This window comes from Falco rusticolus, chromosome 1 (assembly GCF_015220075.1).
Source record: "Falco rusticolus isolate bFalRus1 chromosome 1, bFalRus1.pri, whole genome shotgun sequence".
In the NCBI taxonomy this organism is placed as follows: domain Eukaryota; kingdom Metazoa; phylum Chordata; class Aves; order Falconiformes; family Falconidae; genus Falco; species Falco rusticolus.
In genome coordinates, this window is record NC_051187.1 from 80,997,938 (window position 1) to 81,022,806 (window position 24,869).

Below are 24,869 nucleotides of genomic sequence, written 5' to 3' on the forward strand. Positions count from 1 at the left end.
ATATCTCCTATCTGTTCAATGCATTTCTGTGCTCGTTCAAGATAGATAATGTAGCAGAAAGCTTTAACTACTGTATGCAACCTACACAGAACTGTACTCTTGTGTAGCTCTTCCTGTAACTTCTCTTTTTTAGACTTCTGGGTTTTGTATGAAAATATGTAAACAGTGTGTTTGTCATAAACTCCTAAAATAAGGATACGCACCTACATATGCTCATTCAGTACAGTGGCACAATGATATTCTAGAGTTACAATTTTGAGACAAAGACTGAAACTGTTCTTACACCATAAATTGGGCATAGTACTTTGAGAGGGAAATATTATTCATAGTACAGAGAATTAGGACAGTAAGGCTCAAGAAGTGCTTCATGTTACTGTAAGCATTGAGATATATAGATACATACAGAATGCTGCTAAGCACTTGAGTTCTATATTTAGCAGTATCTGCAGTTCACTAGCTGTACTATTTATTGAAAACTACTTGGACTAGCATAGGTTCGTTGTTTTTAACTTCCATAGTTGTACGCAAGCTAATGTTAGAGAGACTGCGCTGTGTGCAGATTATGTAGCTCATTAGATACCTGAAATGCCATGAAGTAGCATCTTAACACAAGTTTCTCACGTGGCCTGAGGCCTTCACCAAGAACATTTCACACTTGGGATCATAAAAACAAACTTACTAGTTGGGCTTTTTCTTTTAAACAAGCCAACCAGATGTCTGAAACTCTTCAGAATGAACCTGAAGGCAAATAGGAGGTTTATTAGCAGTGTCTGCTTTGGGACCATGATGTATGGAGGAAATTTGTATAATCCCTCCGCTCCAAGTCCTAGAGGTTTGGTAATAGACTAGTGCTTCAGTACTGATACTGTTTCAATCTGTCATGGGGGAGCAGGATGTGTGTGGAGTAATCATCATTGTCACTGCCATACAAATTAAAGGTCAGTGCTATGTGTTTTTCAGGCCTGAGTATTTTTAAAATGTGTACATGCCTCTTCAACCTTTTTCATTTTTAAGGGCAAACACTATGATCATGCAGAAAGGTGCTACTGCTTATCTTTATTTTGTCCTAGGCTTTTATTATCTAGCTGGTGGAATGAAGCAAATATCAGTAGTAGGACCAGTTGGTCCTCATCTATGTGGCTGTGTTTTGTTTGGGTTCCCCCCTGCAAGCCTTAGAATAAAATAAAATCTTGTGGGTCTTAAAATCTGGATCACTTGCTTTGGTTGGGAGTGCTGAAGACTTAGGCTGGTGGTATGTGTATTTCTTCAAACACTGATTTTTTTTCTGTATAAATTATTACTTATGAGTCCGATTTTTTTTTTTATCTTGCTGGAGGCTTTGTATACTAAATAAATACATCCATTGGTTTTAAATAAATATTTATACACAACACGTGGAGGTGGAAATAATTTGTGTAGGACCTGAGCTCCGAGCTTCCAGTAATATCATAGACTGAAAGTTGCAATAGTAAGCAAAGGGCTTGGCATTCATGTCTAAAAGCCTCAGTAGACCAGACTTCCTGATCCTCAGCACTGTGCGATGTCGATGTTGTCTTGTGCTTTCTGCAGCAATGCCGAGAAGGAAAACAGTCCAAATCACATGTTGCAGGGAGGTGACTGGTCACAGACCAATGCTGATGGCTTATTCAAATGGAACTCCAAACATAGTAGAGATGTAAATATCCTTCCGCAAAATTAGTGAAATACTTGCCTGTCATTAGGTAGTGGTAGATTATTTTAGGAAAGAGAATCTGAGTAACAAAAGCATCTTGGAAAAGCATCTTTCTGAAGCGTCTTTGTACAGGATCAGGCACAAGGCACAGCTCATCTGCCCTCCTGTCTGACAAAGATACTTTAAAAGATGCAGGATGACTAGTCTGGGATGTGAATGTGAAGTCTTCAAGTCTGAAAGACAGGTTTAAACCTGGGAGACTGAGAGACTTATTACTGATACCAGCTTTCAATAATAAATACTTTAACCTCTGGCTGGGTTGAGTTCTTAGCCCTAGTTTTCTATGGTGATACATTCCCTGCTTTAATTAGGTATAATCTGGAAAAGTCTCTTGAGCTTGCTTCTCCACCACTTCTGTTGCTTTGAGAAATATACTTTATAAACTGTGACAAAGGCTTAACATCTCCTGTCTCAACCCTTCCTTTGCCTTTCTGGAAGGGGACTTTCCTCTTTATTTAAAAATAAAGCCTAACGAGCTAATAGTAACTTGAGAAATACAGAGTAGTATATTTATTGCAGATAACATTCATTGTATAACAGAGTAAAATCTTCCATTTCTAATGCAAATTTTATTAAACAATTTTAGGTTTTTATTTGGTATGTGCTTCTCAGCCAAGCTGAATGAATTCTGCATCTGAAGAATGAGAAATTTGTACACCAAAGAATTACCTTTAACCTCTTTCCAGCACATAATCTGGCTGTGAGTTTTGCAAACTGGAAATCACCATCTTAAGCCAGGATATTCTCTTTAGTTTACTTCTGATGCATCTGCCGTAGGTTTTCTCCATCTCTCACTCTTTGAACAAGGTCTGTTTTTTCAATCGGAAAACTCTTGAGTACTACTTGTTCCCTTTGAGTTCAAGGGATTTGCTGAAACATACTGTATTTTAAATAAAACAGTGTCCAAATGCTGTGTATGATGGTTGAGGCTTTGCTTCCTTCTTATAGGAGCTCTCACATCTGAAGTGTGGGAGATGGTGTGGAAATGAGTGTGTAGGGTGCCGCCTTATTTTAGTAATGGTTTATATTTTGTCACAGCTGTCTGTGACCAGTTGGTATTAGAACAATCATGCTTAAGGGTCAAAACAGTGAAATGCTGAGCTCTGTAGTGATTTTGGGCATTTGAGGCAAGTGGACCTACTATTTATTCTTGTGTATCTCTGGAGGCAGTAACAAATTAAATCCTAGTTTTTTGACCTTAGCATAGTGAAATACAGTCCTGACTTGCACATTAAGTGAGGTATGGTCTTCAGCAGACAGCTGTGAGCTCTTGATGCTGCTTGTGCTTCCTGAGCCTGTGGAATAGCTGAGAAACTTGACTCCAGTGGCCATCAGTTAATATAAAGGGTGCCTTCTAGCATATTTTTCTTGTCCCCTTTGGCAGTTTTGTGCTGGAGTTGTGGCAAACTTTATTATAAGGAAGCTTCAGTATTATGAGGTGTTCAAGCCTGGATTAAAACTGGCTTATGAAATGAAGACCGCATGGAGAAAGCTAAGAGATGCTGTAGCTCAAGGAATATCTCTTTAGTCTTTAAAAGAAACTCTGAATTGCAAATGCTGGAACTAACTTCTTTGGCTTTGTTTTGAGTTCTAGCATGTGTAGTGAGTGTTGTTGAGCCTTACCTTAATTTGTCACATCTGAACTCTGCAGGGAGAGGAACTACTATTTAAACAGGATTTGCTAGATGGTTGTGAAATGACTTCCACAGAATACAAACTAGGATTATAAACTCTACACTTTTTGTCCCGTTTGGTCAGAAACTGTTGTTCTAATGCACTGTTTTTAATTTTTTTGTAGAGAACCTCACAAAATAAAGGAGTGATAGTTAATTGTGCATTAAGAGAGGATCCCTATAGTATGAGATGCTGGAAACTGAGGTGTCCCCCCCTCTAGTACCTGTCCCCCAAAGCACTGATGGATAATTCTATAGCTGCAGGAAACTTTTAATTAAAACTTTTTAGACTTGATGTGAAATTTTGGAAAGTTGGAGATTAGTTCTGAAAAGGGTAGAGTCCAAATAATTCTCTTTAAATGCCTGCTAGTGAGATCCTTTCTGGGCTAAAAGTTATTAATATACTTATGTTACAAGGAATGCTTAGCCTCCCTGTGAACTTCTTAGTGCTGTGGTAAATGTGTAGTTTTAGGAGTAGAATGTTTTCTTTCTGTTTGGAAGCTGGAATTTTGCATTGCAAGAAACTAGACGTTATGTAGGTTTTTTCAGATGGTGTGAAATATTTAGCAGTTTCTAAAACACTGGTCTTCCACCATGGTCTTGCTTCAAGCATAAGTAGGATAGGACAGACCATGCTTTGTTAGACTTGATCGGTTTTGTATAATGGGTCAATTTTGAAATGCATCTTGGATGCTGCAGAAAGTGCAAAGAGACAAAAAAATCAGACATTTCTCATCTAGAGTCTAGTAACAAAATCATCTAGATCTGGAGTTAGTACTGCTGGGGTGATTAGCTGCTTTGGCTTGCTGAAGCAGAGATAATATTTTAAAGGACCTACTTATCCGAATTGGAATTTTGACTCTAGCTAATCCTTTTCTTCTGCTGGGATCTGGCTAAGTATGTCTTTATGGGATTGTTGGTAATAAGGGTTCCATGTAGCACTCGGAGGAAAGAGTAGGACATAATGTAAAGGAACAGAAAAGAGGGAATGACCTTTTTTGTTCTCACTGGGTAATTTTTAATCCCGTAGACAGAAAAAATGGAATTGTGATCGTCAAGAAACACCTACATTTTTTGTTATGGGGAAATAGTCTAAAATCTCGTTATCTTTTCTTCTTCATCCAAGATGGAGCTTCCAGAGACAGGAGAAATTCAGAAGTTTCAAACAAATGTAAATTTTCCCAGTGAGATGAGCTGTTGCTGGAACATTTTGTCCTGCAGGATGCAGAGGAGGAGGAGTGGGTTGGAAATGAGTCTGGCTGCCTTACTTTCTTAGAGCCAAGAAGAGATTTTTGAATTGGCTTTATGTTCCTCATCAGGACTCTTCATCTCTTTGAAAGTAGGTTGTCAAATTGGATGAGCCTCTGACATCCTTTAATTGACTGGGGGGTGGGTAATCCATATTTTTAGTAATCTTCGCAAAAAAGACCCCAGTGATGTCACTGAGAAGATACAGAATTTGTGACATGAGCATTTACTTTCTTCTACCTCCACCCTTAATTTTGGCAGAAATTTTACAAGTCATTACTACTCGTGGCTAAACTTTTAATGAAATAAAATTGCCTCTTTAGTAGTACTGTAAACCTTTACTTTCCCTCAAACTTCGGAATGTCATAGAACAGAACTTTAAATCGGAGATAATGGTAATACTGATTCCATCGCAGCTCATTCTCCAACTGTGAGGAATGTTAGCTTTGGCTTGTGTTTGGAGTTTGATTTTTTTTTAATATTGTTTGTCTTACTCCTTTTCATTAGTCTACCTTTCAGCAATAAAAATAGCTTCTCTTCCCTCCACCTCTCACCTCTACCCCCCAGCCTTAGGGAGATCCTAGTAAGACTAAGTCTCTCCCAGGACAGGAACTGTCTAACTTCTTCTGTTACACATGTTTATCTTGGATGGTTCAACTTTCTCACTCTCTAGCTAATCAGGCTCCATAAAAGATGGTGTGCTATAGGAAGGATGGCCATAATCTTGTAGGACTTCATCCAACTTGGAGCACCAAGGGCCATTGTTATTGCCTCAGACTTAGAGGATCTTAGTGTTTGAACTTGCATGCCTGGCTCAGCTGCATCCTGTAGAGACTTGTGACAGCAGAGGTGTGTATGTTTGGGGTATGCTTACAGGTTATGTAGAAAGCAGGGCACGTACTTGCAAAGGCAGGCAGAACTTCATTGTGCTGAGATCTGTGCTGTGGGGCAGCTGAAGAAATGCAAATTCAGCAGGATCCATGTTGCCCTAACAAGGATGGTCAAATGGTTCCTCTTACTGAAAATCCAGTTAGTATGAAGTTCTGAGCAGTTTGAGAGGGATTTGGCCTGATGAGCATAAAGGGCATGATAAGGAGAAACTGAAAAACAAGTTAGCAGCTTTTAACCGGTGCTGGAAAGAGAATATGATGGGAAAAGTCCATAAAATAAAACAGCTTGCTATCTCTGTGTTTAAATTAAATGCATGTCTTGAAGCAAACAAAAAGCCTAAAACATGAAAATACCATGAGGAGTTTTCTGTAGTGTAAGGAACTTCTTTCTAGGAGGCATTGAGGGCCAAAAGCTTGTAAGGTTTGCAAATACATACTAATGCAGTTTTAAAATTACAACAGCGTAGTGAAGCTAGAGTGGCTCTTGGGAATGTCTTACCTCCTAACAGCCAATATTAATTAGCAAAGATGAGGGAGGCAATTCCTGGTAGAGTATAAATAGCTCAACTAGAATGAACCAGGACTTTGGCGACTTTGAATTAAGGTGCTGAGGCTGCAGGGGCAATTTCAGATCACTGCAAGCTGGTGAGTTTGACTAGTCAGAGGAAATAAGAATTGGAAAAAGGAGCAAATAATGTTCAAACCATGCTTTGGAAGGTGACATATAATTCCTAATTATAGTAGAATCTACCTGGCTCAGTGTAGGAAATGCTGATGTCAACTGGCTCTCATGTGGCTTTTTCTTTTTTTGTTTTCCTGACACTGCAGTCAGACAGGTACCTAATAAGCAGCATTACCATCCCACAGTGTGCCCACACAAGCATTTGTGTCCCAAACTGGGGAACTGATCCAGCTGGAAAACAGCCTTTCCCAGGAAACAAAAAAGGAAGAGCTCTGGTTTTATCCAACTATAAACATTCCTTGATGTTACACTTGATTCTCTGTGTAGTAGCAAAATCACTTGCTGGTATACTGCTGTGGGCAACAAATAGCCAGAGAATAAAATGTGTTGGCAGTTATGATGGCAGCTGAGGTATGTCAAACTGCAACCTGGAATTGGTAGGAGTGCGATGGCAATATGGCTGCATCTCAAATACTGGGTTCAGTTTTGGGAGCCTTGCTACAAGAGAGGGACCTTGAAGTGCTGGAGCACGTCCAGAGATAGGCAGTGAAGTTGGGTAAGGATCTGGAGAACAAGTCCTGTGAGGAGCAGCTGAGGGAACCGAAGTTGTTTAGCCTGGAGAAAAAGGAGACTCAAGGGGGACCTTATTGCTCTCTACAGCTACCTGAAAAGAGGTTGTAGGCAGGTGGGGATTGGTCTCTTCTCCAAGATAACAAGTGACAGGGCAAAAGGAAACGGCCTCAAGTTCTGCCAGGGGAGGTTTAGATTGGATATTGGGGAAACATTTCTTCACTGCAAGGGTAGCCAAGCATTGGAACAGGCTACCTGGGAGGTGGTGGAATCACTGTCCCTGGATGTGTAGATGTGGTACTTAGGGACATGCTGTAGTAGTGGGCTTGGCAGTGCTAGGTTAATAGTTGGACTTGATGATCTTAAAGGTATTTTCCAGTCTAAATGATTCTATGCTTCTATGACAACAGTTTGTCCACTTAAACATTCGTTAAGTCATCATTGGCAAGAAGGACTGCCCAACAGGACTGGATTTGCAGTGTACTGATGTCCACAGCATGGAAAACCTAGTTGACTCACTTTGGACCAGTGTTGGTCTAGCGCAGCGTGCTGAATGCCTGGAGGTGGCTGTAGTGTGCCTTCTGGCTTTGTTTCAGCGTGGGTTACTTCTGGATGAGACTGATGATCCATAATGTGAGATGAAGCAGTTAAAGGAGGCTGAGGGAACTGACTTTAAAAGCATGCTTCTGATCCGAACTAAAACTTGTGCTCCTAGGGTTGGTACTTGGTACTGAGAAATGGAATTTGCTGATGGGGGAGTAGTAGTTGATATATGAAGGCTTGTCTGGGTAACACTGCTTTTTCACCGCTGTCCCATGTAACCCTTGATATATACACTTTTTAAAAAAATCTTTCTCAGTGGAGTGTGTTTAATTTTAAAATATTGTTGGTAAGTGTGAGTTGCTAAAATGAGAGACCCTTCTTGGAATCTCCACTTTGCTGGTGTTTCAGAACTGACTGAGTTTCACACTGTCAGAAAGAGCCTGAATGGTTGCAACTCTCCAGTATTACTTTCAGTAGCTGGTAGGATTTAAGAATGTGGATAACTGTACAATTCAGCTTGACTCTGATAGTGCCATGCTTCTGTGATTTCTTTTGCCTCCCCTTTATCTTTTCATGCAACTGAAACTATTGGTTCATTAACTAAAAACTAATATTCTTCCATCTATTCTTTCCTTAGTCTGGCTGGTATTATGCTAATTTACGATGTCAGTGAAACATTGGAAGATTAAAAACTAAGAATCTAACTACATTATGGTGAACTGATTACAGAACAAGACCTTGTTTCTCCCCCATCTTTGGTGGTTTTACGGGATTTGCTTTTTTCCTTGAGGAAGAACATGCACAAATTCTTATATGGCCCTTCCAAACAGAAAAGCTAATTAAACACCTGCTGAACTTTTCAGTTGGTTCTTAGTAGTAGCCTCTTAGTTGTGGAAGTATTAATCCTTAAAATGAATCTGAAAGTCTTTGTGCCAGTTACTAAGCTTCTCAGCTTTGGTATGTTTTCAGTCTGTATGTGGACAATTCCTGACCATCAATCAGCCTTTCTTTTTACTTCTCTTCTGGATTTCTAGATCTAGTTTAAACTTTACCAGGTTTAAAAGGGACATTATGATGTGTGGTTGTGCTGTTCTAAATATTGCTCTGTTCACACACTTGTCCTTAAATGTGCATAGCATTTCATGAACTCCACTTTTGCTTTGGCAGATGCTGCTTACATTGAAAAGGGTATTTGCAACTTTTACCAATGAGTGTTTCAACTTGAGTGGTTTTGATATTTGAGTTGGTGTGATTTCAGAACAAAATGTGGTAAATATTTCAAGTTGGGTGCTTTCCTGAAAGACGGGGCATGTTCAGTAAAAACAGACCATTATTTGTGGTTGAAGAGCACTTGTAAGCACCCTGTCTTATAGTAAATAAAAGTAGATGTGAGATTAAGGGCAAAAGATGAGTAGAAATTGTGATTGTGGAACAGCTCTGAGGCTAAGGGAGGCTGTTACCTAACAGATTCCTGTGAAGGTGAAATAGTGTATGGTTAGCAGATGAAAATCATATTTGAGGATGTACTCAAAGGCAACAGGTTTAAAAGATAATCTAACATACCATTAATACTATTAATAATCTTAGTTTGAAACAGGTTTAACTTGGGTCATGGACTCAAGTGGCTGCTTTTTGCTTACTACTACTGGGTATTTAAACAGCTGGTAAGAAGCAGTGTGGAAAAGAGGCAATATTTTATGGAAATTTCCATTTATAATTCTGCTATTGTATTTTTACCGTAGACTTCTGTTTGCTAGGTTTTAAACTTCTGGTCCTAGCAGCATAGTTGTTCTTTCCTCAAGAGTCATGCTGCTTTGTTAAAATACAAAAATTTGTGCATAGATCTTTCCTGTTTTTTTTTTTTTTAATTCCTTAAGCAGTCACTGAGTACCCCTGACCAACTTAAAGCATAAGCAGGAATGGTTAATGTCACTAATGGATCCTCAGCATGACTTGAGGAAAGATGTTTATTAAGACAGTAAGGCAAAATTATGGGGAGTTTGTTGAAGGTACTATGAAGAAATTACTATTAATATTAATGTAGCCTTAGTTTTGAAAACTGGAAGTGAATTTGAGGATTGTGGTGAGCCTGAAAGGTGTGATGATAGAAGAAGGAAAATGAAGAAGCTGAAGTCCTGTGGTTTTGTTCTGTTTCTTCATGAACTGGAAGAATGGGGTGGAGTTCAGGGAAGTACAGAGGTCCATTTGCTGTGGTAGAAATAACCAGCTAATAAAGACTGATGGAAGACTGTGAGGAATTATATTGTAGCAGTTTAAGGTTACTGATGTTGAGGGAAGAGAGAGAGGGAAAGAAATAATGTAGAAGATCATTAGGATTGAAAGAGGCAGCTGGTGAACCTGGTGCTTTTGATTTAGATGACTGCTCACAGAATAAAGATATCTAAGCTTTTGTCAGTGATGCTTTTACATGTATGGTAATCTGTCCTGCTTACAAGTTTAAGAGCTGGTGTTTGCTGACAGGTAGCAATTACGTAACTTCTTAAAAATAAAACCCACAGGGAATATATTAGAAATAGCTGAGAGCTTGGAAAGTGGGTATAGCATATGAGCTACCTGCTGCTCCACCCTCCTTAAGAAAGGTTTAGCAATGAAACAATATGGTAGAATGTGTTAAATGTACAGAAAAGTTTGGTAGGTATCTGCATGTTTTGTATGCTGTTCTGGTGTACCTGGCTAAGACTTGAGTAGTTAAATGAGGGAAAGCTGAAGTCTTTCCTTCTGCCTTGGATAAAAATCCTAGGTAGAACCAGTTTAATACTACAAAACAACCAAATAATATCCTGATCTTTACTATGAATGAGTATCACCTCCCTTTTGAGATTTCATTGATTACAACTGCAATAGGAGTACTCTTTCATGGATAGACATGTCATCTGAAATTCCAGGCGATGGCATTGGTCAAAGAGTGATATTCTTGCATAAATAAATGATCCAAACGTGAGTCCTGTTATTAAAACAGTAATTGAGGTAAACAGATTTTTTCTGACTTTTTCTTTTTTCTGCCCCAATTTTACAGAAAATCAGACATGATACACTGACAGCAGTTGGAAATAAACTTTGGCAATAAGATGGAAGCATAAATCTCAAGACTTTAAACCAAAACAGAAATGGCTCATGAGTATTGAAACAAGAGACCGAAAGAGCCTCCAACACTTCTGTGTGAGCAGTGGAAAAGGAACAACTACCATGGTAACACTAATAACAGAAAAGCTGCAGAACCAGAGCTTGGATGATCTGACATGTAAAACGTACAATATTAATCTGGTAAGGATCTGTCAAAATAATGTGTAATAAATGTGAAATGCAAAGTAGATTAGAAGTAACTCAAAACTACGTAACAAATTCAAGGATGTAGATCAGCCAGAATTCAACTCTTTAAGTTAGGACTGGTTTGCAGGGTTGCATGAGAGCTATATGGGGGGGTCAGGGGAAGAAACTTCGGTGTATGGCCCTTGTTGGTGTAATGCTTTCTTATTTTAGTAATCTTGTTAACCTTAGTTTCATTTTTGAATAAATAGCAAAAAGCCTGAATTATCAAAACCTCCTCAGGATTCCTTTTTCCCCTAATGAAAAACACAAGTACTGGTATGTCATGAAGTTTTCTTCACTTCATATGGCCAAGTGCTCAATATCTGACAACAGTATTTACTTACAAAAATCAGTGACCACTGTGTAGGTAACTCCCAGCACCTGGCAGAAGGAAAACATGTCATCAAGTAAATACAGTTGAACTGAAAGTCAAGTTACTGACAACCAGACTGGTGCTAGTAGATCTTTGCTTTTGTCAGTGTGTCAGATGTCTGGTGCTCTGAAAAGTTTTGTAATATTTGTGGATCAGGCATGCTATTTGGACACGGAGTCTGTTCTTTTTGCATTTAAATTCTGAAAAGAGCTATTAGCTGGTCCAGAGTGAGTAATGCAAAATAGTGTCCTGTCAGTTTGGGGTGCCCACCTGAGAGCCCTGGGACCATATTATTCTTGTAATACACTAGCGTCATTTCACTGACTTTAATTGTAACGGCACCCTTCTATAGGTCAAACTTCAGGGTGCCAAAGGGACACAAAAAAAAGACTAAATGTCCAAGTATTTTTCAACTCGAGTTATATTTAAAATTACAATAATGCTAGCATTGAAACTGAAGCATGTTTAGTTACTTTAACAATAAGATTCTGCCTCTATTATGACTTGTACTGAAATAGCTGAACTGCTTCCTTATTTATTTTACAAGCCCAAACTAGGTGAAGCACATCCTGATTGTAGTGGAGTTTCTGCACAAGTACCTGCAATTCTCATGTGTGAAGTGCTTGACCCGTTGTCCAATACTTTGTCCAGTAAGATTTCTAATAGTAGACATCAAATGGTTTTATTTTTAAAACTGTAACAGGTCCATTTAGAGTTCTAATAACCTATTTGGTTTTAGTATCTTCAAGTAAAATACATGCCGTTTTTGAAAGGCAGATAAAAGCTCTTGGAATGATGTTAACTCTCAAAATAAAGTGTTTACTCAGTGCTTATGCTTATTTTGGCTAGCTTGGTGAAGCACTTGGGCTATGCAGTTTCTAGGAGAATCTTCTGCATTCTTGAACTGGCAAACTCATTTGTAACTAAACTGAGCCAAAGTGCGAGACAACAATGACCTGTAATCAGCAGCATTGCTTGCCTCCTTTGAACTTGCAGTGACATCTTGTGACTACTAGTTTTTGAGGCATTGAAGTTTGCATAAATTTGAAAAATTAGCTGTCCTTTTACTGATAGTCACTGTAGGTTTCGGACCAGAAACATGTAACACATCCTTCTCTGCTCTTATTTTATGCTGTGTGGAGTCTATACAGGACTGTGTTGGCACGCTGTCATGTCTTGTAGGTTGGTTGCTTTTTATTTCTGTCCTTACTTGTACATACAATAAAGCACACAAAAGGATGAGTGCAGTGGAAAATGTCTCATCAGTGGTTTTGTTCTCACCCTTCTGCTCCTTTCCTCTGTTCTATCAAGTAATTGATTTTGTAAATGCTTTAGTTTTTGTAGAAGGTGGGTTCTAAGGCCAGGAACAGGTTCTAGTGGCACACAGTGGCCACTTGAAAAAGTGTGGAAATCAGTGAGGTGTGAATAAATGTGCAACTGTTTTTTTTTTTTTACTGCCAAAAAGAATTCATGGGAGCAAATGATGGCTCCTTGACTAAAACATGAATCTAAGATGAAAAAGTACACTTTTTTTCCCCTAGTAAAGACAGCTGGTAGTGAGGGTCTTGAATCTGCTCTATGGCATGTTTAGACTTTTTGGGAAGAGGTTCAGGTTCATGCTGTAGTTTACTCTAAATCATTCTTGCTATTAGAAGAATTCTGAAATGGTCTTGCCAGAACCTTTCATTACTTGTGCTGGCACAAAATCCTGTGAGACCATGTGGTGAATCATATTGTGCACTGATCGAGGATTAAGACTAACCTTTCTTGCCCAAGTTACGTTAAACCTTACCAGTTTCACAGTACCTTTCACAGTCCATCCACACAAGTGCTCCTCTTGGTACAAGCAGATAAAATAGCTGGGGAAAAAGCTATTCTGTAATGCTGCTCATAAATGAGGGTTACAAAAGAAAGCAAGAATGGTGTTGAAAGCTATTAACCTTCCAGCTAGCCAAGCTGGGCATGAAGACAACAGGCATAGGATGCTTTTTCAATTGTGTAAGCTGTATTGTGACCACCCAGTACCTTTACCTGTTGCCTGAGTATATTGTAGAATATTAGCTGTAGCTTTTTAGTGCTCTGTTAAATGGCATATTAATTTTCCAAGTGAGTGTAATTCATTTGGCCTGTGCATTCTCAGTTACATTGTACAATCTTATGCTGCACATGCCTTCAGAAACAAACAAATGATTGGGTTTCCTGCTGTAGAAGCAAGAAGGTTGTCCTAGGCTTTTGTCTCAAGTGGGCACTGAAGCTCACAAGGTAGAACAATGTCCCTGGTTGGTTGACTCTGCTTAACAACAGTGAGATGTTCTGTGAGCATATTACGGCTTTCATGAGTTGACAGCATGAATAATTCAAATAATTGGTCTCTCTTCTTGAACATAGATCCCTTGAACCTTAAGAGTCTTGAGGAGTTTTTATGTTTGGACTAAGCTTGCACTTTTTTTGTATTTGTGTAGAAGCTAGTGTTGGTTTGTGAAGTAACAGTGTGAGCTGCGTGCCTTCGAAGTGTGGTGTTGAGAAGGAAATGTGAGCGTCTCCAGACAAGCATTTGTGGAAGAAAAAAGCTGTACTATAAACCCCTTCTGTACATGTTGGTCATCACTTTTAATTTTTGTGAAGCTGACTTGTGTTGAAAGACAGAATTGAAGTGACTTCCTTGGATGGAAAGCCACTAGCTGAAATCCTTGAGGGCCGAGTCTAAGATGTGACTTCATCATGTCTTTGCATTCCAAGAAAAGGTCAAATCCTTCTCATCACGACTTCCTATTTGGTCGTATTTGGAGGATATTTGGTAAGAGAGATAGAGGTGTGGCATGGCCTGCTTGAACTGTGAAAGTCACACCTGTGTGGTAGTTAAATTAGTACTGGAATAATAAATACTGGCTTTCCTGTGGTTTGGTAAGAATGCTGATAAATTGGAGGAACCCAAATATACTTGGAAACTGGGGATAATGCCTTGGAATTAAAGAAATTAATTTTAAAATTATGAAGAACAAGGAGTCATTCAGGGAATGAGGAGGAGAGTACAAGCTGTGAAGTTATTAATGTAATGGCTTGGGGTGTATGTAGAAGAATAGCCAGAAGTATTTTTGTTAGAGTTAGGTTTTCACTAGCAAAGAACACTTACGTAAATTGTAATTGTCAGTCTCACTTGCATGCCTCTTTTGTTTAGTCAGTTAAAGACTAGGTGTTGCTGTAAGTGAATATTTTACTGAAAGAACAGCTGCTAAGACCTGGTAAACCAATGGAAAATGGCATTGCTGTCCTAAATGTCATACCATGCAATTCCTTTCCTCTTGAGCATAGCCTCTCCAAATGCACAAAAGAGGTTCTGCTTTTGAACAAGCATTTCAAAATAGATCTGCTTTCTTGCATGAAGTGATTACAACCTTAAGTGAAACTAGTAGACTCATTGTTTTGTGTATATCTGTCTTGAAATGTGCCTTTTCCTGGAAAGTGCTCAAGAGGCATCGGATCTCGGTGGCTTTTTGATACCTGTTCAAAAAGGAGCAGTTGGAAGATGATGTGCATAACCTCCTGAGTTTTCTCTTCAGGAAAATTACCTTATTGAAAAATTTGACCTTATTCTAAGGAAATTTTTTTTCTTCATGCAGAGGTTGGCAGACTTCCCTGTCAAGGTTCTTAACAATTGCAATCTCTTCTTGAGCATAATTATAAAAAAACCCTCTTAATTCAGGAAGCTTCAGGTACATCATAGCACAAAGGGAATGAATGTGGGAGGGCAGAGCATGGCCAGCCCAGGAGGGGTGATAAACTGGTTCAGTGACCTGTCATGATCTAGTGGGACTTCTGCCATGTGCTGTTTAGAGCCTCGTTCCTATGAAAAATTTACAGCCTGATAGTCTACTCAAGTTTGTACTTCCAGACATCATTAAAATATACTGCCAGATAGTGTTCCCAAGTATTTTTTATATGTACAGAAAACCAAGTACATATAATGGAGATTTTTTGCTTATTGTTTTCTTAGTCAGCCCTTATTTCGCTGCATTGAGCTTTTACTGAAAAAATTGCAGCTTACTCTTTTGCATGTGAGGTGACATTCTTAGTGAGGGATTTTGGTCTCAATCTCTATAGAGAATTAGTACTTTTTCTGTAACTTACAAGAGTTCTGTGTAAACGATTACTTAACAAGTTGTAGGGGTAGTAATGTCTGCCTTGTCATAGAAGTGAGCTCACGAATAGCTGTAAGGACAGGGTTGCTGTCTGTATTAGAACACTGCAAATGCTCTCCGTAGTACGGATAGTCTGTGTGTATGTCATCCCACTTTTTCCATTCTTTCCTTGAAAAATGCTTTCAGTGCTTTGCAACTGTCAGAGATAGAGTAGTTTAGACTCTACCCGATGGATGAGGCTTTTTAAGGTGGTCAAAGTGCAGGTAAAGAACTCAGGCATTCATGAAGAGAATCTTGTTAAAGGTGCATTTAGCTTTAAATGAATTGTAAAAAGTAGATATCAATCTATTTTGCTACATGGGGTTGTCCTTGAGGTTCTGTTCTAAGCAGCAAAGATCTTGTAAATAGTCAGTAGTCTTTTAAACATTGCTAATTATGTTACAATTCTTATTGCCATTTTCCATGTAGTTCAAGATACATTGGCTTTTAAGACTTTTTGGTACAGAATTCTGTTCCAAACACATGTTTTCCGTAACTGCTGATAGTTGAATAGGTTGATACTGCCTTTTATTTGGGAAAACTGGAGAGGGAGGAATTTTCTGCAGAACCTTAAGTTTTTTAATTTGTTTCCCCTTCAGAGACACCTGAAATGTAATTAGTACTGTTAATGTGCTCTTGTGTTCTATATGACACCTTAGTAGCTGTTTAGGGTAAATGGTTGATACTAGCTTTTTAAATGTGTATGCTATGTAACTGGCAACTGCAGCTAAAATCAAACTGTTAAAAGTGACTGGGGCTCCTGCTGTCAAGTAGCAGACTTCACATGATTCGGATAGGGCTAATTAACTGTAAATCTGACAGATTCAGACTTAAACAGCAGAACCTCAAGTAGCCTTCTTTAAAAAGTTTACATTTGCATCTGTAGATGCATTTATAAAAGCAAATGGCTTGTCTTGTATGCAGATGTTGATAAATTAAGATAAAAAATCAGATTGCTGTGCTGTCCTTTGTTTCATTATTTCCTACCTCTAAACAATAATACCAAGGGAATATTGCCACAGTTCAGCATTTGTAACTTGTGTGGGGCTCAAACATATAAAGTTGTCACTAGCAGTTTGTGTGCTGCCTTACAGCAAAAAAAACCCCCAACTTTGTAGCCCAAGGATGTTTAAAAATCGACTTTGTATCTGGAAAGGAAGTGCATGTACAATGCCATCTTCTTTGGCACTACACAAAAAACAATCTTCACATAGAGCGTGTTGCTCTCTTTAAAGCGGTCTTCCTCTCTATTTCCCCCATCACCACCTCAGGATGATGACCCTTGGGCTCTGATGGAGCCTTAAGCCATTTATTTATAACTCCATTATAGATGGCAGGATAACAAGCTCTAATCGTTTCTGAGAAATCTAGACCCTTTAAGAATGCCTCTGTAGTAATATTTGCTAGTTAAATTAGTTAAGTAGACAGAAAAACATTCTACATGTAAATGTGTCTTACTGTGCAGATGCTACTGATGAAGTTTAATCATGAAATCTGAGGCTCTTTACAGCCAAACATTGTTTTAAGTATGGCTTCTATATTGTTTCCAAGTGGTGAACAGTCACCAATAAACCATGGTTTCCAAAGCTTGTTAGTTTGCAAAAGATGGTATTTGGTTAGGAGAGATGTTTTAAATGACTCTTGTACTTTCAAGTTTTAAGATACTTGGCAACACTAATTCTAAGATGATGTATACTACTAGTAAAGCCTGACTGGGACAATGCTTGTGGTGGTGACCCTGAAGAGCTTCTACGCTTAGTTTAGATAAAGCTAGTCCTGTCAGTTTAAGATGAGGTGTTACGCTTTTTAGCCTTAAGATTGAAAATGGAAACCCAATTGTCAGATGGTAATTTCCTCCCCACTGAAATGAGAACTGGATCAAAGCTTTTTTGTTAAGGGTGAATTATCGCTCTTAATTTTGCAGCTTATTCACATTGGCTAATATTGTAATTCTTGAAACAGTTTGAAACTTAGCATTAAAATAGAAAATATTACAAATAGCTAGATGCCAGCAGTTTTATTTATGAAGATCAGCTCTTCAGGAATTTCTGGAAGATACCCAGCAAACCTCATCCTTTTAAAGATGTTGTTAAATGTACAAATAGGGAAACTGAAAACTGCATGCCGTTTTCTGGAAGTGTATGCTGACTCTTTCACACAGTTGAAACTTTTTTTCTGATTGATTTCAGTACTCATCTGAGAAGCTGAACAAAAGTGGCAGCTTGTTCCCTTTCGAAATCAATGGTAAGTTCTTCAGAAACCTTAGCTGTGTTTTACTGAGGTAATTGGTATAGCAAGCAGCCTTTCTTTTGTAAATAAGGTGAGGGGGATGGAGCATGCTGTTGTAGAGCCTGCTGGTTTAAGCTGGTCTTTGAACAATACTGGGAATAGCTGGTTGTTAGTTCTGTACTTGTGATCTGCTTTGCATAGTAAAAGCTCTTGTAACACATTTTTTTGGTTCAATATCTGCTATGGTGTACAGAAGCACAGCAATGCTGGTTTTGATGCTACACATCTCTTCAGGTTCCTCAGCTAGCAGAAATCTTTACATACCTTCTTACATGTCTTGCCACATGGAATATTCAGCATGATGCAAACCCTAAGTTGCCAGTGCCTTCATACAAGTGTTACTTGTTTTTTCCACCTTGGTTGTCTTAGAATAAGAGTAAACTCTATCTAGCAAAAATGGAAATGCCACTTAGATGTAAACTTTGTACTGCTTTATTAAGGGATGGACTTGAAATTTTGCATGTTCTGTTGTGTCTGTAAGCATGGAGGATTTTTATTTGCTGAGTGGGATGCCCCATAAAATGTGAATCCTGGTTGTTGTAAGGTTTCAAAGAGAAATGGTATTTTTATCTTAAATACTGTTACCAACAAGACAGGTATCATAGTGGGAGCCTCTTCGAGCCTCCACCCAACCAGGATGAAGAGGCAGATGAAAAAGTCTATATGCAGCTGGGAGAAGCCTCACAATCACTAGCCCTCGTTCTCATGGGGGACTTCAACTTACCAGCTGTCTGCTGGAAATACAATCCAGCAGAGAGGAAACGGGCTAGGAGGTTCCTGGAGTGTGTGGAGGAGACCTTCCTGGCACAGCTGGTGAGGGAGCCAGCTAGGGAAGGTGCCCGCTGGACCTGTTTGTGAACAGAGAAGGGCTGGTGGGTGACGTGGTGGGTGGAGGCATTTTTGGGCACAGTGATCATGAAATGATGAGAATTTTTGATTCTCGGAGAAGCAAGGACTGGTGTCAGCGGAATTGTTGCCTTGGACTTCCAGGGGGAGATTTCATCTGGTTCAGGAGCTGGTTGACAGAGTCCCTTGGGAGGCAGTCCTGAAGGGCAAAGGAGTCCAGGAAGGCTGGACATTCTTCAAGAAGGACATCTTAAAGGCACAGGGGCACTCTGTCCCCATGTGCCGAGAGGCCAGCCAGTGGGGAAGACCATCCTGGCTGAACAGAGAGCTTTGGCTGGAACGCAGGAAGAAAAGGAGTTTATGAGCTTTGGAAGAAGGGGCAGGTGACTCTGGAGGACTACAAGGACGTTGTGAGGTTATGCAGGGAGAAAACTAGAAGGGCCAAAGCCCAGCTAGAACTTAATCCAGCTACTGTTGTAGAAAACAATAAAAAATCTTTCTATAAAGACATTAGAAACAAAAGGAGAGCTAAGGAGACTCTCCATGCTTTATTGGTTGTGGGGGGAAACATAGTGACAAAGGCTGAGGAAAAGGCTGAGGTACTCTGTGCCACCTTAGCCTCAGCCGTTAATAGTCAGACCAGTCATTCTCCGGGTACCAGCCCCCTGAGCTGGAAGACAGGGACAGGGAGCAGGATGAGGCCCCCATAATCCCAGGGGAAATGGTCGGTGAGCCACTGCACCGCTGTGACACACACAGGCCTGTGGGGCCAGGCGGGATCCCCCGGGGTGCTGAGGGAGCTGGCAGAAGGGCTCACCGAGCCTCTGCCCATCACTTACCAGCAGCCCTGGCTCACCGGGGAGGTCCCAGCAGACGGGAGCTCAGCCAGGGTGACACATTCACAAGAAGGGCAGGAAGGAGGATCAGGGGAACTACAGGCCTGTCAGCCTGACCTTGGTGCCAGGGAAGGTTACGGAGCAGGTCAGCCTGAGTGCCATCGTGTGGCACATGCAGGACAGCCAGGGGATCAGGCCCAGCCAGCACGGGTTCATGAAAGGCACGTCCTGCCTGATGAACCTGATCTTCTACAACAAGGTGACCTGCTTGGTGGGTGAGGGAGAGGCTGTGGATGGTGTCTGCCTGGACCTTAAGGAAGGCTTTGACACTGTTTGCCACAGTTTCCCACAGCATCTCGTGGAAAAACTGGCTGCTCACGGCTTGGGTGCCGCGCTCTGTGCTGGGTTAGGAGCTGGCCGGGTGGCTGAGCCCAAAGCGCGGTGGGGAATGGAGTTACCTCCCGCTGGTGTCCAGTCACAGGGGTGTCCCCAGGGCCCAGCACCGGGGCCAGTCCTGTCTCATGCCTTTATGGATGATGTGGGCGAGGGGATCGAGTGCACCCGCGGCCAGTTTGCAGATGGCACCAAGCCGGGGGGAGCGTGGCTGTGCCGGGGGCAGGGGGCTCTGCGGGGGGCTCCGGGCAGGCCGGGCCGAGGGGCCGGGGCTGGTGGTGTGGGGGTCCCCAGGGCTGAGCGCCGGGCCCTGCCCCTGGGTCACACCAGCCCCCGGCAGCTGCGGGCTGGGGGCAGGGGGCTGGGAACTGCCCGGCGGGACAGGGCCCGGGGGGGCTGGGCGGCAGCGGCTGGGCATGAGCCCCCAGCGTGCCCAGGTGGCCCAGGAGGCCAGCAGCGTCCCGGCCGGTGTCCGAAACGGTGTGGCCGGCAGGGCCGGGGCAGCGCCCGTCCCCCTGCCCTGGGCACTGGTGGGGCCGCCCCGCGGGGCCTGGGCTCAGCGTTGGGCCCCTCACGGCCAGACAGACACTGAGGGGCTGGAGCGTGTCCAGAGCCGGGCAGGGGCTGGGGCACCAGGCCCGGGGGCGGTGGGGGGGATGACCTGGTGGTTCTGCAAGGGTCTGAACAGAGCTTATAGCCAGATGGGGTTGGTCTCTTCTCCCAAGCAAGAAGCAATACCATGAGAAGAAACAGCCTCAGGTTCTGCTAGGGGAGGGCTAGATTAGATATTGGGAAATATTTCTTCACTGCAAGGGTAGCCAAGCATTGGAACAGGCTGCCCAGGGAGGTGAGGGAATCGCCATCCCTGGGGGTATTAAAAAGCTGTGTAAATGTGGAGCTTAGGGACAGGGTGTAGTGGTGGGCTTGGCAGTGCTGGGTTAATGGTTGGACTGGATGATCTTGAAGGTCTTTTCCAACCTAAATGTTTCTGTGGTTCTGATGTGTAAACAATTAAACACATACGCAACTTCTAACTTTTTTTACAGTAAACCTTAAACCAACCTCCCAGCGTGGGAGAAAGCTTCCTAAAGATTTCTAAAAATCGGGCCAGTCCAAGCTAGCGAATTGTCCTGCATTAGATGCTCAGTTTCAAACTTTATCTGGATCCCATTGTGTTGGCTATTTTATTTGCATTGAATTATGGTCCCTGCCTTGAAGAGCTTACGTGCTTAAGGCAAAGCACAGTATGTGGTTGTACCCATCTGAAAGAATGGAGGAGGAAGGACAGAGGAATTCTAATAAAACATGTTGTTTGAATAGGCCAGCTGTCTGCACAGTTAAGTGATTTTGAGACAATAGTGTTCTTTAAGATCCAAATAAACAGGATAATCCATGACATACTTTGGGCATGGAATATGTACAACTATTTTGGTTTGCAACTTTTAAAGCTACTCAGCAAATCTTCTATTTGTTGATTACTCTAAAACTTAGTTTAGACAGTCAACTATAAGAAAGCACTAGTATTTGATTTTTAGGCTGTATCTACAGACTTAAAATAGGTGTCAGATTAAAGCTTGGTATTTTAAATATTCTTTTTTTTAAAGCTGGGATAAGTGAAACTTACTTGGCTAATTGGTTTAAATTAGCAAATTTTCTAACCAAGCATGAAGCACTGTTAACTGGCCAACAGTTTTGCTGCTTTTCAATTTGCAAATCCCAAGTCTGCTGTAGTTATTCTTATACTTCATTGTATAATGTGGAGGAACAGCTGTAAAATGTGCAGAATGTTCTCAAAGAAATGCTTTACAAAAGAGTGAGAGGCTTCGCTGGCAGACTGCTTCTAATGTGGCATTACCACTTCAGATGAGAAGTTGTGCACTATGGGTTGTGTCTGTATTCACAGTAAAACTTGCAGGTGGTTCTTAAAGGATACTCACTTTATGTATTGAATTAAGATTATTTTTTCCCTTGTACTTTTAATATGAGCAAAAAAAGGGAAACAATCTGCAGTCTGATTTAACTTTATACTGTTTCTAATTTTAATTCTTTCACAGCACAGAATGTGAACACCCATGTCTTGAAATTTTTTCTTTAGTAAGGTATTCTTAATAGGAAAGCATAACAGCCAAATGAAGGACAGCAGTCTTAAGAAGAGATTATCCTGCTGTCTTATTAAAAAAAAAAATAAATTCCCTGCTAGGTTTTCACATTGTTAATCCATTTTGGCTGTACCTTAGGTTGTTCACTGTTACAGGTTTTAATTCTGTGATGGGCCATGCCTAGGAAGCTGTCCCTGTCCCTTGCTAAGAAACACAATGCTGTAATCTTTGAGTATATGGGATTATGTACAGCATTAACAAGGTACATATATGCTGGAATGGCTCATGAAATACTTTGATCTCCATGTTTTTGGAATTTACTACCTTTTTAAAAAATGAATATGTAATTGTAGTGTGAAATCTTGAAGAGCTGGGTATTTATGGCTCATCCTTCTATGCTTGAATTTGATTTGTTGTTTTAAATTCAACTGGGTTTAAAAGAAGGTCTCTTCTTTGCATCTTTCACTTGTATCTTTCTTTTGTTTTCAGAAGAGAGTCCTTGGAAAGCTTTAAATGGGGGTTACCCAATCCAGACTGACACAACAAGGAATTCAGCTTACCCTTTCCCAGTGTGCCCATTCAGCACCAACACTGCCAGTAATGGTAGTCTGCAGTGGCAGCAGGAATCTTCCAGTACATCTATGGTGTCAGGATGGATAAGTGAGTTAAACCTTAACGAAAACTCGGGTCAGCCCTTGGCACCACCAACAAAACGCCATTGTCGGTCCCTCTCTGAGCCGGATGAGCTGGCTCGCTGTCGATCACCGTGGAAGCCTGGCAATTCAAAGGTTTGGACTCCTGTGTCAAAGAGACGGTGTAATAGTGGTGGTAGTGCTACCTTGCAACGCTGTAACAGTCATGGAAGTGCAACCTTACAGAGAAGCACAAGTATCAGTCTGCCCCAAAACATACTGTCGCTAAATAATGTCTTCACTATCACCAGCTTCAACACGTCACCAGTACCCAGACCTTCCTCTGCTAGCAGCGGGTTTGTGGACAGTAGTGAGGGCAGCACAAGCTCGAGTACCCGCTGGAATTCTGGAGGCCCTTGTGACTTTAACCCAAGGCGCCGCCTCTCCCTCTCACAAGAGCACATCACTGAGACGGGAAATCTCTTGCCTTCAGCTAACAGCACTCCCACCTCCACACCTGAGCTCAGCCGGCGTCAGGGCTTGTTGAGATGCCGCTCTCAGCCTTGTGTTCTGAATGAAAAGAAAAGCCGGCTAAAGCGCAGACGGGAGGAGGATGTACGATGGAACAGACCATCATTAGACTTTTTTAAAATGACACGGGTGAGATTTTACTTTCCTTAGTGTATGAAGGGAGCTCTTGCAGAAAGGCTATTCCTAGATAAACTGATTTGTAGTTGTTACAGATTTGCTTGTGTTCTTGTACTGAGACACACAGATACGTATCTCTTGCCTTCAGCAGTATAGCAGGCTTCTTATACTTGCTAGTGCTATACACTATAGCAACTTTCTGCTCCTAAAGCCCAATTCTTGAAGTCCAGTCTACTTGATACAGCGTTACAAACAGCTATGAAAAGATGCTTGAGGCAGAGGCCAGAGAAAAAATGGCTAGACTTTAAAATGCAAGGAAGCCATGTGGAAGGGAGGTGGACAGGGTAGCAGAAGTCATGCCACTGTGTTCCTAGAAAACAGCATGCAATGATTTCTAAGTTGTCTTGGTGCAAATCTGTTTGGTTAAACATCCCCTTACAGTTTGAGTGTTTCTGTAAAGCAAAAGAACAACAATCAAACCTCTATATAAATGAATTAAAGAAGCTGCTAATAAGCAGTCAGAAATAGGTGTTCCAATACAGCGACTGCAGATGCTGTAGCTGAGTGGAGTGGTGTTTTACTCCAGTTATTCAGAATTCTACTTCCCTCCTCGTGTGAGTAATGGTGCAGATTTAAGAACTAGTAAATGTCATGCCTATACTCTGCATGTAATGCAAATGCATGTGCACAGCTCGCTTTTTTAAAGCTTCTGTGTTCACAGAGGCAACTGCTACAGTTTAAAACTGAAGGTGCTCATTTAGTTTATTTCTGTAGATGTAAAATTTGAGTGATATGTTATGGTCAGAGAACACTTTCTGCTTATGAGAATATAACCTTTCAGTAGGTACCAGACTCAGGAGGTTTATGTGAGTAGATCTTTTAAGAGTAATGGGGAGGAGGCAGTTTGCAGAAGTAGCAACAAAAATATAAGGGAGGGGAATAGTTCTGCACCAGTGTCCCTGCATTTCATGCACTGTGCCAAAGAAAAGCTGAATAGGATAGGGTGCTGGCTAAAATGTCATGTCTGTTGTACTTTGGTATTAGTAGACTTTACATAAAAATGTGTAGGAAAAATACTAGTAAGATACTGGAACTGAACTGTTTACTGTGGGGTATTCACAGAGTTAACTAAATTATGTCCACTTTACTAGGCTACAAGTCTGCATGATGGCATCTGTCCTTCTTTTATACTTTTGAGACAACTTAGCTTAAAGGATTTTCTTTAAAAATATGGCGCTTTTGATGAAGCTGTGGGTCAGGTAATTACAGAATGATCTGTTTGCTTATTGGCAAGGTCGGTAACCAGTTCTGTTCTAGGGATGACTAAATGCTATTCTGAGTTTTGATTGAGAAGCAAGTTTACTAGTTAGCTAATCAGATCTTTACCAGTTTCTGTGTTAATCACAGCTGAGATTAGTTTGCTAAGCTACTCCAAAAATATTAGTGGATTTTTCTTTCAACTGCCTGTGTGGTCTAATGCAGGTTTCTGTATTTAAACTGAATGCAAAAATGTAAACCTGCTTGGTTTTTGGCTGGTCTTGCTGTTTGCTGCCTTCAAGCTCTAGAGGTGAGATGCGGTATTTCAGACTTGCAGAATAGTTTTGGTTGCTCAGATGTTATATCTTCTAAATAATGCATGTAATAGTGTGTACGGAGAAAACAAGATATAGTCCCCATCTGCAGGATGTTTTTTCGGCTATTTAGTTTTGCTGCTGAAGAGTACGTGTGACTAATATTCAGCCAGTTATGATCGCTTTATCCTGCAAGACCTATTTGGAAATGATGTCATAAGCAGAGTAGTTTATGCAACAAAGTTCATTCTAGAGTGTCAAGGCCTGATAGGTTTTTTCCCAGCTGTTTCAGTAGAGTCTTGCTATAAAGATACTACTGTGTATTTAATCAAAGGC

At 40.9% G+C, this 24,869-nt stretch overlaps 1 protein-coding gene across 1 annotated transcript in view; it reads left to right on the forward strand.

Moving 5' to 3' along the window:
- Nucleotides 1-24,869, forward strand: part of FAM53A (family with sequence similarity 53 member A) — a 74,025-nt gene that overhangs the window by 11,829 nt on the left and 37,327 nt on the right. The window contains exons 2-4 of the mRNA XM_037386786.1: nt 10,376-10,623; nt 17,409-17,463; nt 22,172-22,974. Of these exons, the coding sequence (XP_037242683.1) occupies nt 10,474-10,623; nt 17,409-17,463; nt 22,172-22,974 (1,008 nt within the window). The 5' untranslated portion in view covers nt 10,376-10,473. The remainder of the gene's footprint in view (nt 1-10,375; nt 10,624-17,408; nt 17,464-22,171; nt 22,975-24,869) is intronic.